This window comes from Aplidium turbinatum, chromosome 13 (assembly GCF_918807975.1).
Source record: "Aplidium turbinatum chromosome 13, kaAplTurb1.1, whole genome shotgun sequence".
Lineage (NCBI taxonomy): Eukaryota > Metazoa > Chordata > Ascidiacea > Aplousobranchia > Polyclinidae > Aplidium > Aplidium turbinatum.
The window spans coordinates 13,306,429-13,321,628 of NC_137484.1; the positions used below are offsets into that span (position 1 = coordinate 13,306,429).

The 15,200-nt window shown below is 35.8% G+C and overlaps 2 protein-coding genes across 2 annotated transcripts; both read right to left on the minus strand.

The window, feature by feature from the left end:
• Window positions 1-1,303: 1,303 nt before the first annotated feature.
• LOC145782531 (PDZ domain-containing protein GIPC1-like) lies at window positions 1,304-8,857 on the minus strand. Its single transcript, XM_082594333.1, has 8 exons — window positions 8,680-8,857; window positions 7,669-7,767; window positions 7,264-7,360; window positions 7,011-7,108; window positions 6,773-6,944; window positions 4,796-4,908; window positions 4,203-4,284; window positions 1,304-3,824 (listed from the first exon to the last, which is right to left on the minus strand). Exons 1-8 carry the CDS (start codon window positions 8,839-8,841, stop codon window positions 3,670-3,672), a joined length of 978 nt encoding a protein of 325 aa, XP_082450459.1. The 5' UTR covers window positions 8,842-8,857; the 3' UTR covers window positions 1,304-3,669.
• Window positions 8,858-8,892: 35 nt separating this feature from the next.
• Window positions 8,893-13,976, minus strand: LOC145782532 (PIN2/TERF1-interacting telomerase inhibitor 1-like). The gene has a single exon (XM_082594335.1). It carries the CDS (start codon window positions 13,974-13,976, stop codon window positions 13,038-13,040), a length of 939 nt encoding a protein of 312 aa, XP_082450461.1. The 3' UTR covers window positions 8,893-13,037.
• Window positions 13,977-15,200: the final 1,224 nt, after the last annotated feature.

Here is a 15,200-nt window from a genome sequence, read left to right on the forward strand (position 1 = left end):
CCAAAGCAGCACTAGTTTTCAAGTTAAAACAAGACAAAACGTTCAGTGATACAGAGATCAGCAGGCTTAACAACAACAGATTTAACGTGTTGAAGCAGTCTAACATAGCCGGACTCAATACGAGAATGGTTTGTTCTTGATAAGAAACAAGTAGCATTTACAATGATCGGAAAATACTTGTAACTACGCATTTCATTCAAAAATTTGTTTATTTTTAAGTTGATAAATTTTTATTTTAGTAAGTTAGTAAAAATGGGCCCCCTTCAAAAGTGACAAAACGAAAAACTACTCGTTTTTCCTTTACAATGTCATGCTAGGGGGGAAAGTAGCCCGACTTCCCCCCTCTCGGAGCCACTGCCTATAACCTGTTGAATATCGAAAAATTTTGATACAAAGAAATTTAACTGAATGCTTCGCTACAACCAGCGTTGCCTAATGGTTAGGGCAGAGAAGTAGTAATTTCGATTTCGTGGGTTCGATTCCCACCCTCTGCTAATACTATTTTTTCTTCTGCAACTGAACTGAGTGCAAGAAGGATCTTAATGACTGCAATCAATGGAGTTTATAAGGAAAATTGTGACTAAAACACAAAACAATTTCACATTGAAAAGCAGGCACTCTTCGACGAGTGGGTGATGTTAAAGTGCCTACCGGTTAGGTAGGGCTGTTTTCCATGCAGCCCCAGCAGATTCAAAAATTGCTATAAAATACCAAAAGCGGTGGAGCTTCAAGGATAATTTTTAGCCAATCAGAGCACCTGAAATCCAGAATCTCGGGCTGCAGACAAGTTTGCCCAAAGTCGGTGTTGCCAAACGAAACTTTTAATATTTTAATTTTCAATCCGCAATTCTTAAGTGAAAAAAGTAACCGGGTTGGACAAACACAGAGGAAAACATATTTTCTCTTTTTCTTTTCAGGTGAGGCTGCAGCACGAGCCGCCACTGCTTCGGTGTATCAATATTCAAGTCTCAACTGCTTTCGTTGCATTACAATATAAACAGCGAGATATTCTACAGTAGGCTAGTTTGCAGAACCAGACATACAAACTTTTAAATTTCTTAATTTAGAACGAAAGTTTCGCGCAAACGTTTGAATGTCGTGGGAAATTTTTTATTTCCAACCTTTGAACCCCTTCCTAAAAAAATATCGCTGAAGTCTTCACCTTCGAACTGAGTAAGCCTCTGAAGGGGACCTGGCAGTTTCGCATTCTTGTAAAAGATTTCAACCCTGACGCAGGCCAGATTTCATGTGGAACACTTTCATTCCACAGATCGTGACCACCGGTACAACTATGCTTCTCTTTAAAAATTTCACTTTATTATTAATTCTCGATGTAAAAGCACAATTATTTTTTCCTCAAGTCACTTCTAGAAAACTGAAAATGCAGTTACGCATAGACGATAGTTCACATGGTACGCGGTGGCTCAAAGTTTATGTCGCCTATTTTAGGAATTTCAGTTGGTGACAAGATGCAACGGCAGCCTTTCGTCAAAACATTTCGTTACAGTACGACACACATTTAAGATTGTCAGAGGTTAACTGAGCAGTTAGTTAGTCAGCTCAAAACCCAACAATTACGTGGGGGTTGATTATGCGTCTTCAACAGTTCGGTTTTTAAAGTTTTTAGAAAGTCGTGAAGTCGGTTTTTAGAAAGTCGTAAAGTCCAAGATTCGTCTAACGTTGCAAGTGATACTGCAGGATGAAAACAAACAGAAAATAAGTACATCTATAAAAAGCATAAAAGTACCAAGTAGGCTACGGCATGTTGGTTAATAAGTGGTACCAGTGTCACCTTGAAATCATTTGGTGGGCTTCGACAAATTTTTCCTGCATTAAAATCTACCCAAATATTACGTCATAGTTGCTAACGAACAAGCACTGGATGCTAAAGATTGAAAGTTTTTTTTACAAAACTAGTTTTTGTTAGCTTAAAAAAGTTACCAAACATTTTCTGTTCATTGGGCTGCTAAACTGACGTGGCTATATGGTGAGGCAAAATGGGTCATGAATTGTTGACGTGTTAATACAAAACATGTAGCCTAAATAAAAGACATTTATAATACTGTATTTGCTTGATGTTTTAGCTACTACGTTTAGTTATTATCCTAGCTGCCTAGCAAGTTATTATAGCTCGCAGAAAGGAGGCTCAGGTCACGATCTGTCGGTTATAAGCTTTCACGCGGTTGAAGCAAGTCACAATAAGATTATTAAAATCAATAAAATACATTGTTTAACAAACATAAAGCAAATACTGATATAATCTTCTTAAATCTAGTGTTGGTTGCATTCGAAATATTTGGAGCGCTTCGTGTTTTGATTACATAACGTGGAACAAGAAAGCCTTCGTTATCTTCAAGCGCTTGGTGCGTTGTTCGGTTTTTATCCATCACATAATATTAAGGTTGAAACGCAAATAACTTTATGATTCGGCAGATTATGAATATTCAAGCGACATTTAGAGAACACATTAACATTGCACGGCGATAACGCGTGCAGGTTATAATGAGCAATACACACAGTACGTAAATGTCGCAAAAAAAAATTTACACTCGTTATGAATTACGAAAAGCTGTGACATAAGAGAATAATCATGCGGCTGCCAGTACACGGCAATCACTTCCAAGAGCGCAAATAATGCACAGTGATTAAATTTCACACAAAATCTTCATCGTACGTCTGGAACTGTAGAATCTCACAAGGAATTAAGAAGCACATTCAGCGTTCATTGCGGTACACATCGGTTGACAGTGAACTTTGAGTTGTTCTGGTGTGACCTTTCTTAAAATGTTATAAATAAACTCTGTTGACGGTTTTGTGGTACGGAAACCACAACTAATTTGTGCTGACAGCTTAACCAAAGTGCATTTCAATGGAGGTAGCCTACCTTGATCAGAAGTAAGGGATTAGTGAAGTAGTTTAAACTTTAAACTACTTCTTTTCTTAGAGAAGTTGAATGTAACCAACAAACCACATCAAAAGCCAATGTCCTTGCAGACGATAAAAACTTTAGCAACACTCTACGTCCTCAAGACAGCCAAATATGTCACTTTTACATTGATTCAACGTCTGCAGACGTTAAATCAATGCAAAAATGACGGGTTTTCTGTCTGTGGTGTAGCAACACTGCATGAGCAAACACTCAATACTTTAGCAACATTGTATGAGCGCACTTGCAACGCGATTCAAATGAATTGTTGACGTATTGCAAAATAATACGTTGTTTTTGCACAAGCTCAATGACTACAAATCTTAAAAATGATCAATTGCAGACGTTATGTCACAAAGTTTAAGAACAACTTCTCGATTGCAACACAGAAAAAATAGACGATTTATTTTCAATAACAAACATACAACACACAACCCATCATTATATTTGGGAAATACTCCACAATGAACAATAAATAATAGTAATTAGGGATGAGAACAAAAAGAAAGAAAAAGATCCAGTCACAAAGAGGAATATTTTCTCTGTTGTGATAGCTACATGACCAACTACAAAGGACGAAACAAAACGTTAATAAATGACAAGGGATCAAACACAATGCTACTTTCAATATGAATGCACTTTGATCTGTATACTTTTTGTTAACAATGTATCCGCGTAATGCTGGAAAGCGTAGATACTTGAAGTCACAGATACTGATGGAAAAAAAAACGAATCTGTAGTTTTTAGAAGGTGTTGGCGCTTCTCGAATCAACGATAATTCCCCAGACATCGAATATGAATTCTTGAGGAAATCCGAAATCACCTAATTGATCGTTCAGGGTTGTCAAAAATTCATCGGGGTTGTTCTTGTTCTTCCCGCTCTCCCAAATGGTGCTCGCTGGAATAGAAAGTCGAGTTATTTGAAGAAATGCGGCGAATAAGTTTGGCCAATCCGAAATCACAGATGAAGTTACTTCGTAAACACTTGAGTGTAGAACGGACGTACTTGAGATGCATGAAGAGTTGAGGACCTCATTGGCAGATCACAGTTTGGAAATTAGTTTGCACCTTGTTGGATTCAAATCCTTCTGACAACACTGCCAGTTTTGGAAAGTACGATAAAAAATAAATGTTTAAAAATTGACTGCTGCCAGATTTTAAAGCTCAGCCAGCAAAAACCGTCGTTTTTACATCATTCAAACCTTTCACAACGTCGTTACATATAAAAAAGACAATCTTTGCTGGCTTTGAATGTATGTAATAAAAAGTAAATTACAGAGTTCCAAGTCGCGGATGCCTAGGAAGCTGTCCAATAAACCATCGATCTTCTTCACGGCACGATCTTCAGTCTCTGTCGGCTGAAAAACAACGCATTACAAATTGTGGTACTCAGCTGTTGTACATGAAGTAGACAAACCGAAGAGATTCTCAACTACTTTCTAACGACAAAATTTTGTAACAAGACGAGGAATCTAACTGGAAGCCTATAATTGGTTGTAATTGTGAACTAAGTGTATGATATGCTGAGACAACAAACAAGTAAATGAGAAAGTGCGAGTATAATAACTTTTACAATTGCTTCTCGAAAACAGTGACGATGTTGCACGAAAAAACAGATTTTGAAAGCAGTGGTTAATCCACCATTTCATAACGTTTGTGGTCGTCGAGTTGTTGAATGGTGAAGCTTTTCAAGTTGATGCATTTCAAAATTTAACAAAAGTTTATCAAAAACGAGTATTTTGATGAGTTATTACAACCTTCACAGCAAAATCCGTCATTTTTACATTGATTCAACGTCTGTAGACGTACTTCAACGATGTAAAAATGACGAATTTTGCTGTCCATGGCAGACACAAGAGTAAATCATACCAAAGCCTCCAACGTCGCTGGGCCTTGTGATCTCATTCTCAGAGTGGATTTGCCGGTACCTACGTTGCTGTTGGAGACGGGAAGTGTCACTGCGCTTCTTTGAGAAATCATGTCTAGAATTTCAAAGCAAGAATTATAAAACATTTACAGTAAAATAGAAAGGCGTTTTGAGCAGCTTTCCCAAGAAAACTGTGTTTAGGTCATTAAACATGTTTCGTCTTCTTGGGGTGACTATCGTAGCTGTGCCACTTAAAAAAGTCACACTGACATGAACAACAACGACCAAGAGTTTTAGACAGGTTGGTATGTGCTACTACAGTGCTGAAAGCATGCGACTTTGTTTCTTTTCGCATTGAAACGATGAAGTGAATAATGATTAACTACTGAGCGTACACAACAGAGTAAACAACTTCAGACAACTATTTGGTCATCCGTACTCTATAAATCAATAACAGAATGGGAATAAATACATTTAACCACACAGAATTCAGATCGCTGCATTTGAAATGCATCACAGATCCATGGTAATTCTTGGATAGCACAAAAAGCAGGCAATTGAACACACACCTACGAATAGACATAACACTCTTACCAGTGAGCAAATCAGCCATCTTTTAGAATGACTTAACATTTGCAGACGTTAAATCCCTAAAAATGACTTACTTGCTGGCAGTGTCAAATGAAAAGGTTTTGTTGGAAAACTTAACGCGATCCACGTAACTACTGAACTGCTTTGAACAAACCGAAGTCGAAAGGACATGCAACCTTTGCGTAATTTTTTCAACCATGCGTGATCACAGTGGTTCAACTTATGCAATACTCGCCTGTACAGCGTATCACGTCGAAAAAGTACCAGATAATTGGAATTAAAATAAGAAAATCGTGATTGTGTTTTCAACGTAATTGACTACTTTCCAGCTCTTGGGAAAAGTTATGCTTTAAACGGCTAACTCTTCTAGGACTACAAAGAACTTACAAATATATAAAGCAACAGTATTTAGAATTTGAGGTTGTTTGTCTCGCTAGCGGTGTGTGTGTTATTATTATCATGAGTGACGTGGGTTCCAAAAGCAGTCGATGTAATGAATTAGAGGCTCACGACGTAAACGGTCGAAAAGAATTCTAACCATGTCTTAATCAGAAAAACTCATGAGTCGATAAGAAGTGAACACAAAACAATGGGACAGGCTTTCCGGCCAAGAACTTTCTTTGATGGTTAATACTTAATAGCAAAACGTAGAGAAATTAGTTAATTAAACTGCTGACGAAGATCTTTGATTAGCGCGACAAGACTTAAAATTGAAGATGACGCCCATTCTTATAATACAACATGTTCATAATAAGGAATTGAGAAACTGTTAAGACTTAAGACTCTTCCATTCTTTCACAGCGACCACTTAAGCAAACACACAAATAAATCCACAAACTGTAGGTGGAAAGCAAAAACGCAGTGCACTATAAAGAAGTGAAACTTAAAGATGTGGTATTATGATGCAGAAACGGGATTGAAACCTCACACGCCACCTTCAAAACGGTAATTCAGAAGTGCGTTTTGTTCTCGATACGATATGGATTGTTGGGGCATCACAATCATTGCATTTTAAAAACCATGTACAACCACCACAACCATTTACATTTGAAAAATTGCAGATTAACTTTAAATGAGCCTGAAAAATTAACAACAGGTTTGCCAAGAAGAGCAAATAAAATGTGAAGTAATGCTTGCAGCTGCACTCAAAACAACATTCTTACTAAATTCATCAATCAAAATATTTTCTATGCAAGCAAACTCACAAGACAAAAATACTTGTACCGGTACAGTAAAAAGTCAAAACTTTTCAGCGCATCTCATATAATATATTCAACTGCTACCTATACCCTTCCATTATCTTGTCTTGGGAGATGTCACCATATAAGCCTATGACATACCATGTGTTGAAGATTCATAACGAGAATAACGCTATTTATGAATCTTACCAAACGCCTTTTGTGGTTCGACCAGGGTCATACTGAAAGTTGTTCCAACCGGAATATCTTTAAGTATCTTTGCAACTTGGAAGTGTCGGCAACCAACGGTTTGTTGCTCGTCGATTGCCTCAATGTGATCTCCGACTTTGATCGCATTGTTTACAGCAGTAACAGAATTCTCCTGTTCATAAATCACAATGTGATGATTTTTACCAGAGTTTCAATTTCGCGCAAGTACTGTACTTACTCTTATCCGTTTGATAAAAGGATATCCAGTTCCGTTGTCTGTGATGGTCAGTCCAATCGTGGGTTCTGTTTTGGTGATGGTGGCAAGCTTTTTTTCACCTGTATAATACAATACACGAAGAAATGTATTAACTATTTCGTAGAGACTCCAATTTATGATACTGTCTAGTACTTTATGACATAGCACCAGCAACTGTAATTTCATATTTACGTCATTGAAGCTGGTAAAGAGCAACATGACAATCCTGACATACCTTTGATATGAGCAAATATAAAATCTTGTAAACCGATTTGTGGTCCAAGCAAACGATCCATGTCACATTTGTGTGTGTTCAAAGTACAGTAGATCAACTGAAAGTGCAAAGCAATGAGAGAGACCTATAATAGACACTGCAACCATACACAAAAGTTTGAAAAACTATCATTGGCTATGTCACAAGCCCAGAAAAGTAAGCAGACACACATGACTTGAGAATGTGCTTCAAAGAAATACAAAAAGTTTAACAAAAATCACTTACCACTTAACAAAAATCTATATATAATAGCAGTTTAAAATTAATTGTGGTGTACAGTACACTCATAATAGTCTACCATAGCAAACCTTGTTCAACGTTCTGCAAAGTCATAAAATAGTGTCAAAAGCTATTTTGACACCCTACCTGGTTGGGAGGTAGTTTGAAGGCATCTTCTAGTTTAGAATACAACTCTTTAACGTTTGAAAATCCACTTATCTTCGCAGTCGGACTGCCATGAGCAAGCTAAAATAATTTTTCATGAGAACCAACTTTAAATTTACTGCAATATACGATTAAGCTTAACCACACAACCAGGTCAGACCAACAGATATTTACTGGCAGCAAGACAACACAATGTTATCAAAAACACTGGTTTTTTGACCAGGCATGAATGGCACTTTTCTAGCTCTAGAGCAGTGTCATAACATTATGCTAGGTCCAATCAAATGAACCAAATTGCCAAGATTGTAAAATAAATTCAATAAACTTCCATTAAAGGGCATTGATTTTGCGTAGAGTAGAATCATGTTAATCCATACACGGTCAAATAATCATTTTTTATAATGTGTAACTTCATTATGAAAAGTGAAAAAGCACTACTGTGCTTGCAACACCATTACTATTATTATAACAAGTAATATTAATTAATCAATTGAACATCTAAATGGCTTGAGACAGAGTTTTTCTATTGTAAAGAAACTGTTAATGTTAGTGAAAAAGGTGCGTTCAGCAATACTTTGAACTGTTATAACTCAGAGAAAGTATATTTTATATTAGCTGCACAACACAGTACGTGTCGTACATGTTGATAATTGAATAAAAGAAAAGCCAATGAATTCTTTAAGCATGGTTTCTATGTATTTACAATGTGCAGACAAAACAAGTGTTTTACTGAATTGTTCTGTTTTATTTCAGTTCTGTTCAGCTTAAATGGCGTTATTCAACTTAATTACTTTGTTCTCAAAGATACTCACATTGTATACCACTACCAGTGCTGCAAAAAAATTTGCTGCAATGCATTGCCATACAAAGGATTATTGGTTTGTAAAGCATGTCTTAAATCCGGCAAGTTAAATTTCTTATGTTTAAAATCAATACGGTAGTTAATAAATTGGGTTAATATATATATAGAATATAGAACAACACTATAACAACCTGAGCCTGAAACATTAGAGCCTGTGATGATTCAGTTTTAGAGCCTGGAGTTCCATTGACTTGTGATGGTGATGCGTAATGGTTCTCAACAGCAGGCGATCTGTTGGCACCTACAACTGATTTATCCTTTTTCCCACGTCGAAAGGGATTTGAAAAGGGCATGGTGATGATCAACAACACAAAAATATATCACACTTTTAGTCGATGCTGCAACGCAAAAATGTATGTCATGTCAACTTGTTGCTGCTAAATAAATAACACACATTTTGTTCTTTTCTATTTTGTTTGAACTTAATTGATTTCAAAATATTCTATGCAAGCATTCATATGCACAAAATAACATACAAGCAGTCATGCTGTAAACTGTCACAAAATTTGAAATCGAAACAAAAATTGCAAATTGCACTTAACAAACATGAAATTTTAGTGAAAAACTTTGTCAAGTATCCACTGTATATCAAGGTCTGCTACTATTCGGCGAGTCCGATTCGGAGAGTTCCCTATTCGGAGACAGCCTTTTTCAAAGAGTTCCCTATACGAAGATTTTTTGAAATTTTTTTAAAAATTATAGGTTTACTCTAAACTGCCACTTAGGTTTTAACTTCAGCTTTTATGGAAAACGTTATTTGGCAACTGTCTTTTTTTAGTTGACACGTTTTCGCTGAGACTTTATCTCATTAACCCCTATTGTTAATCATGAAAACTGTTGTTTTGATGTAAAACACATATTTTGAACGAACTCAGACAACAAAATTCATCATTTTTACATTGATTCGAACGTCTGCAGACGTTGAATCAATGTAAAAATGACGGATTTTGCCGTCTGGGAAGGCACTCAAAGGTAAACACTGGATAAAATGCAAGAATGCAAAGGAAACGATATTGTGGAATAAAATACAAAATTCTCTAAATAAGCAGAAGAATCGGACATACATCTCTCTGTTATCATTTTTAATGTAAAAATTCCTTTTGTGGTCCCTTTGTCTGGAACAAATAAAAACTGTGCTGTTGAAATTTCCGATTGTAGTTTTAGTCTCAATCTCATCATCATGATTCGGAGTAAGATGTTTGTTAGGTGATTCACAAGGCTAATTGTTCTGTGGAGTGAGCATTCTGTTGCTCCGGTTTTCTTCGGTAAAGTTATGAATATGGAACGTACCATATCACTAGGGTCTTTCCGGTGTCATAAATATGATTTAAGATCTCAGTGGTTAGGTCTAAACCCCACTCATCTAAAGCTTCGAGAATTTCAACTATAAAAGAAACGATATTGTGGAATAAAATACAAAATTCTCTACTGCAAATAAACAGAAGGCGTCGTTGGATTTAGAATTTTGTAATAGTTGAAGATTCTAATATATTCTAAGTTTGCATGCAGAAGGCGACGCAGGATACATGTCAATTTTATCTGAGCAAACATTAATAGAACTTTCAAAAATAATTTTAATTCGCTTTTTAGTTTTAAGATCTCAATGGTTAGGTCTAAACCCCACTCATCTAAAGCTTTGAAAATTTCAACTATAAAAGAAACAATATTGTGGAATATCCTAGTATGCGTATCCTAGTCAGCTAAAGTTCTCTTTTCTACACAATTTCAACGATTAGCGACGTTAAAACGATGTAGAAACGGCAATTTCTGCTGGTCGGGATAACTTGGCTACGGTATTTCAACGTTTAGCGACGTTAAAACGATAGGCCACACATTTGGTTATCTGTTACTACAATGTAAAAATGAACTGTTAGGCTAACTGGGTTCTTGGAACAAATTTTTACTGGTCGGGATAACTAGGCTACGGTACCCGATAATTTCCTTTCAATCCAAGCTGTAGGCCACACATTTGTTGATCCAAACTACCGGTAATCATTTTAACTATTCAAAAGTACTAACTTATAGACATAAACATGATTTTTTTTTTTTGTAACATTTTCTTTTTTTATTTTCTCTTCATATCTTAAATTTTTCTGAAGGTGTTGCGGCCGTGCCAAATTTCTTTCAACTCAATCACTTACTTCGGTCACAAGCACGTTTTAACGTTCGCGTTTTGTCGATTCTACCTTTTTCTCGACCTTTGCTATGTTGACGTGTATTGTTTTTGATATGATGGTCACAAATAAAAACAACTCAACTGAACTGACATGACGAATTTTCATTTAATTGTTCAAACATTTTATTTCTATTTTCTCTGCACGATTTCAACGTTTAGCGACGTTGAAGCGATGTAAAAACGGCAATGATAAATAGGCCACGATACCCGATAATTTTCTATTTTTTTCTGCACGATTTTAACGTTTAGCGACGTTAAAACGATGTAAAAACGGCAATGATAATTAGGCTACGGCACCCGATAATTTTCAAAAATAATTTCAAAAAATCTCCGAATTGGGAACTCTCCGAAAAAGGCTGTCTCCAAATAGGGAACTCTCCGAATCGGACTCTCCGAATCGGACTCGCCGAATCGGACTTGCCGAAACGGGCCATTCCGGAATAGCAAAACAATGTTTGGTGTCAGTATAATAATAATATGTGATCTACATGGATATCACATACAAAATGATGATACTGCTCTGCTATTAAAGTCTAGTATTAAAGTTGGGTCTGCTACTATTCGGCGAGTCCGATTCGGAGAGTTTCCTATTCGGAGACAGCCTTTTTCGGAGAGTTTCCTATTTGGAGATTTTTTGAAAATATAAATAAAAATAAAATCCAAAATTCGTTTGCATACAGACGGCGACGCAGGATACATGTCAATTTTATGTGAGCAAACATTTTAATTTAATAGCTCAAATATAAATTTAATTCGCTTTTTATTTTTCGTTAAATTTCAATTCAATTAATTTTTCTTTGTCCGAATGCAAAAGAAACGATATTGTGGAATAAAATACAAAATTCTCTAAATAAACAGAAGGCGTTGTTGGATTTTCAAAAAATCTCCAAATAGGGAACTCTCCGAAAAAGGCTGTCTCCGAATAAGGAACTCTCCGAATCGGACTCGCCGAAACGGGCCATTCCGATTAAAGTTAGGATGTAAGTTAATCTTACTTTAACATGCTCTATTAATACGATATTCTCTTCACACTGCTGTGGACCATTTTCACATGCAGCTCACAGACTATACTGGCACCCGATTTTATATTCATTGTTATGATTGAAAATGTTCAGTTGACTTATTATTCTACGGTAACCATGTTTAGCGTTCTTCCAACACCCTAAAACGACTGTGTTGCTTTCGGCCACAAATTCCACTCACTACTATGGTTTGTAATATTAATAGAATACAACAATTTAGAAGCAATCAAAATGAGCAGCATGATACAATACACTTTTGGGCATAATTTCCTACAATACAGTATGGTAACTCGTCTAATTCGTCATTGCTTAATTCGTCAGTTTGCCTTATTTGTCAAACTTTCGTCGGTGCCGTTTTGGTGTACAGTAGTTTTGACCTGTTTGCATGATTTGTCAGTTCGCCTAATTCTTCACTTTTTTCTAATCCCCTTGAGGTGACGAATTAAGCAAATTCTACTGTATAAATATAACATTGTGTAGTTGCTGTAACTAACAAATGCTTTTGTACTGATATCTGATAGTATGTTTGCAATTTTTAGTATATTCATCATTAAAAAATACACTATAAAAAATTGTTTCTGAATGAACTTGTCAGAAAAAATGTTCTAAAATTCATCAACAACAAAAATACGGCAGTTGGTAAAAAGTAAAACAAACAAATTTATTTTCACACATATTAATGCTATCAAAACAGCTGAAAAAGTGATTTTGATCTGCTAGCAACTAGATTCAAGCTTTTTCAAATAAATTGATTCTCTTCGGATAAGCTTCAAAACTGAAAATGATCTAGTTGCTGGCAGATTGAAATTGGTTTTTTAGCTGTTTATGATTGAATTTATTGACATGTGAAAATATATTTACAGTTTGTTTTAAAAGACATGAGACCAAGTCATTAGCATCAAGTGTTGTAGTGGGTTTGACAACTATCAGAGATACAGTAGTTCATTCATTTTCTTAGTCAAAGTAATTACTGAAGTGTTCATTCAGCATGATCAGGATTGAGGAAAAACTGAACCGCAATTGTACCACAAAACCTTTTTCTATCCAGACACAATAGCCTATAAAGTCACAATACACCTAAGCAGCATCACAGCTACTGGAGCTGAAACAACTTTTGTGCATTCAAGAACATAAACATCAAGTACTTTGAACAGCAATAAGGTCTTCAACAAACATATTACTATTCAAATTTTTCCTACTTGACCAAATGTAAATTTGCATCAACCAACCACAAATTGATAATGTTGAAATGACCCCATAGCAACATATACCGCCATAAAAGTGCATAACATTAAACTTCATTAGTAGCAATTTTACTACGCTTTTTATCATCACGAGTAGATTTTTTATTTTTTCGTTTAGTAGCACCAGGATTTTTTTTAACACAATCAACTTTCATGACATTTTCAACACCATTCATACTATCTTTTATAGAAGAGCACTGTTTATCAATAGAACATTTTTCTTTCTTTGGTCGTTTCTTCTTTTTTTCTGAATTAGTATATGCGGAAGCGGTCTCTTTATCTTTCAGTTTCTTTTCACTTTTTATATCTGTAGCAAAATTATTTGAGTCACACTCACTTTTGCTTTCAATCGATTCCATTTTCATTTTAAAATATTCAGTTATACTTAGTTTTGATGTAATAACATTTGAGTTTTCTTGATGTGTTACAATCTTAACTTTTTTCCTATACTTTGATTTTGGTTTTTCATTAGATTCTGGGCATGATTCTGTATCACTTAAATCATCTACATCTGATGTATTCAAAGGAGTTGTTGGAAGACTGTGCGAAATCCTGGACCCAAAAATTGCAGCCATGTCAGTTGCTTTGTAATTGGAAAGGTCTTTTCCTTTAGCAAATTTTTTGTAGTGGACTCGTTTTTGAACTTTAGATTTCTCTTCCATGCAACTAACAGATGTTCCTTTATCTTCTTCTTTAGAATTTGATGAAGAATGATTGTTCAATTCTGAGAGTAGAGAAGAAAAATCATCTTGATGAGCCACCCAGTTATTGTCATGTGAATGAGAACAACCAACACCACGATTGTCATTTTTTTTCAAAATTTTTACTGGAGCCACCTTTCCATTTTCATTAGCTCCAAGACCTTTTCCTTTTTCCCAACCCATTTTTTCCATCATTTTAAATCCAAATCTAGACTGATCATTAGCCCATGCTGTGTTTTGTGGGTCACATGACCATTTTGGTTTCTTTTTAGGGTCCGCAAGCATATTTGCATTTATATTAAATAATCTGAAACATATCAAAATAATATAATGTAAGGTATTTATGGATCAGAACATACGTGCCGACCTCCGGGGGGGTCGGGGGCGACGCCCCCCGTAAATTTATGGTTGAGGGGCAACAAAAATGATTATTACAAGTGGTGTTTCAAAGATAAAATACTTCGCGAATCGCGAAAGAGATTTAGATCATTGAAACGGACTTAAAGAATGCTGAAAGCGAAAAATAGTCTACGTTGCTCTTGCCTGCAAAACAGCAGTTGATCGCATGGCTTTCTCATAAGGTATGGAAATTTCGAAGTAGATGGTAGAGTAACTTACGCTGCTGGAATAGTCACGTAACTATTCACTGCAATATTAAGTAAACCAGCTAAATTAGACGCGCTGTTTTCAACGAGGTCTTCCCGCTGTGAGATCAATTATGATTCAACAGAACGCATTGTTTTGTTCGCAATGTGTGAGAATTAAATTGAAAACCGATAAAAGAAAAGGTGTTTAATGGTCTTGGTCGCAGATATTGCTTGCTTTAACGACGTCTTTTACCGCTGTTATCACCTAGCCAACCTGACATCATTGTTTTATGCGGCCGCTAAGGTTTGACATCGACTTCAAGTCTTCAACGATCATGGAATGTTATGTAATTAGAACGATTATTATTATATATAATATATCCTACACGCAAAAAAAAAAAAATTGATCTCTTAAAACAGCTCTTTCCGCTGTTTTGTCTCGTGAGCAGTAGGGTGGTCCCCAAAATCGAATTTTTGAAATTGCTATGTCTTACCCTTTGAAAAGTTTCCAAATGACTTAAAACTAAACCTATAAAAAATTGAGACCCATTGGACTACGTTTAGGGGTGCCACAATGAACTTGAAAATCGAGCTGGGGGGTTGCGGGGAATTTTTGCTCAAATTTACGTAACTCCAGAACCAAATGAGATAGAGAACTGTGCTTGGTGTCAAAAGATGCAAAGCAACCACATTCCTATCTGTACTCAAGAGGAAAGTATGCTCTAACTGCTTTAATTTTTGAAAAAATGCAAAAAAACTGAAAATAGGGTTAAAATCAAACTTTTTCGCCCTATGTAGCTTCAGTGAATTATCTTCGCTTTACTGCAGGCAGCCTGTATCTGTCTGCCGGTGGCTGTAATTGTATTCATTTATTTAATTGCACCAATGCACCTATTAAAGAAGTAGTTTCCTATAAACGGAG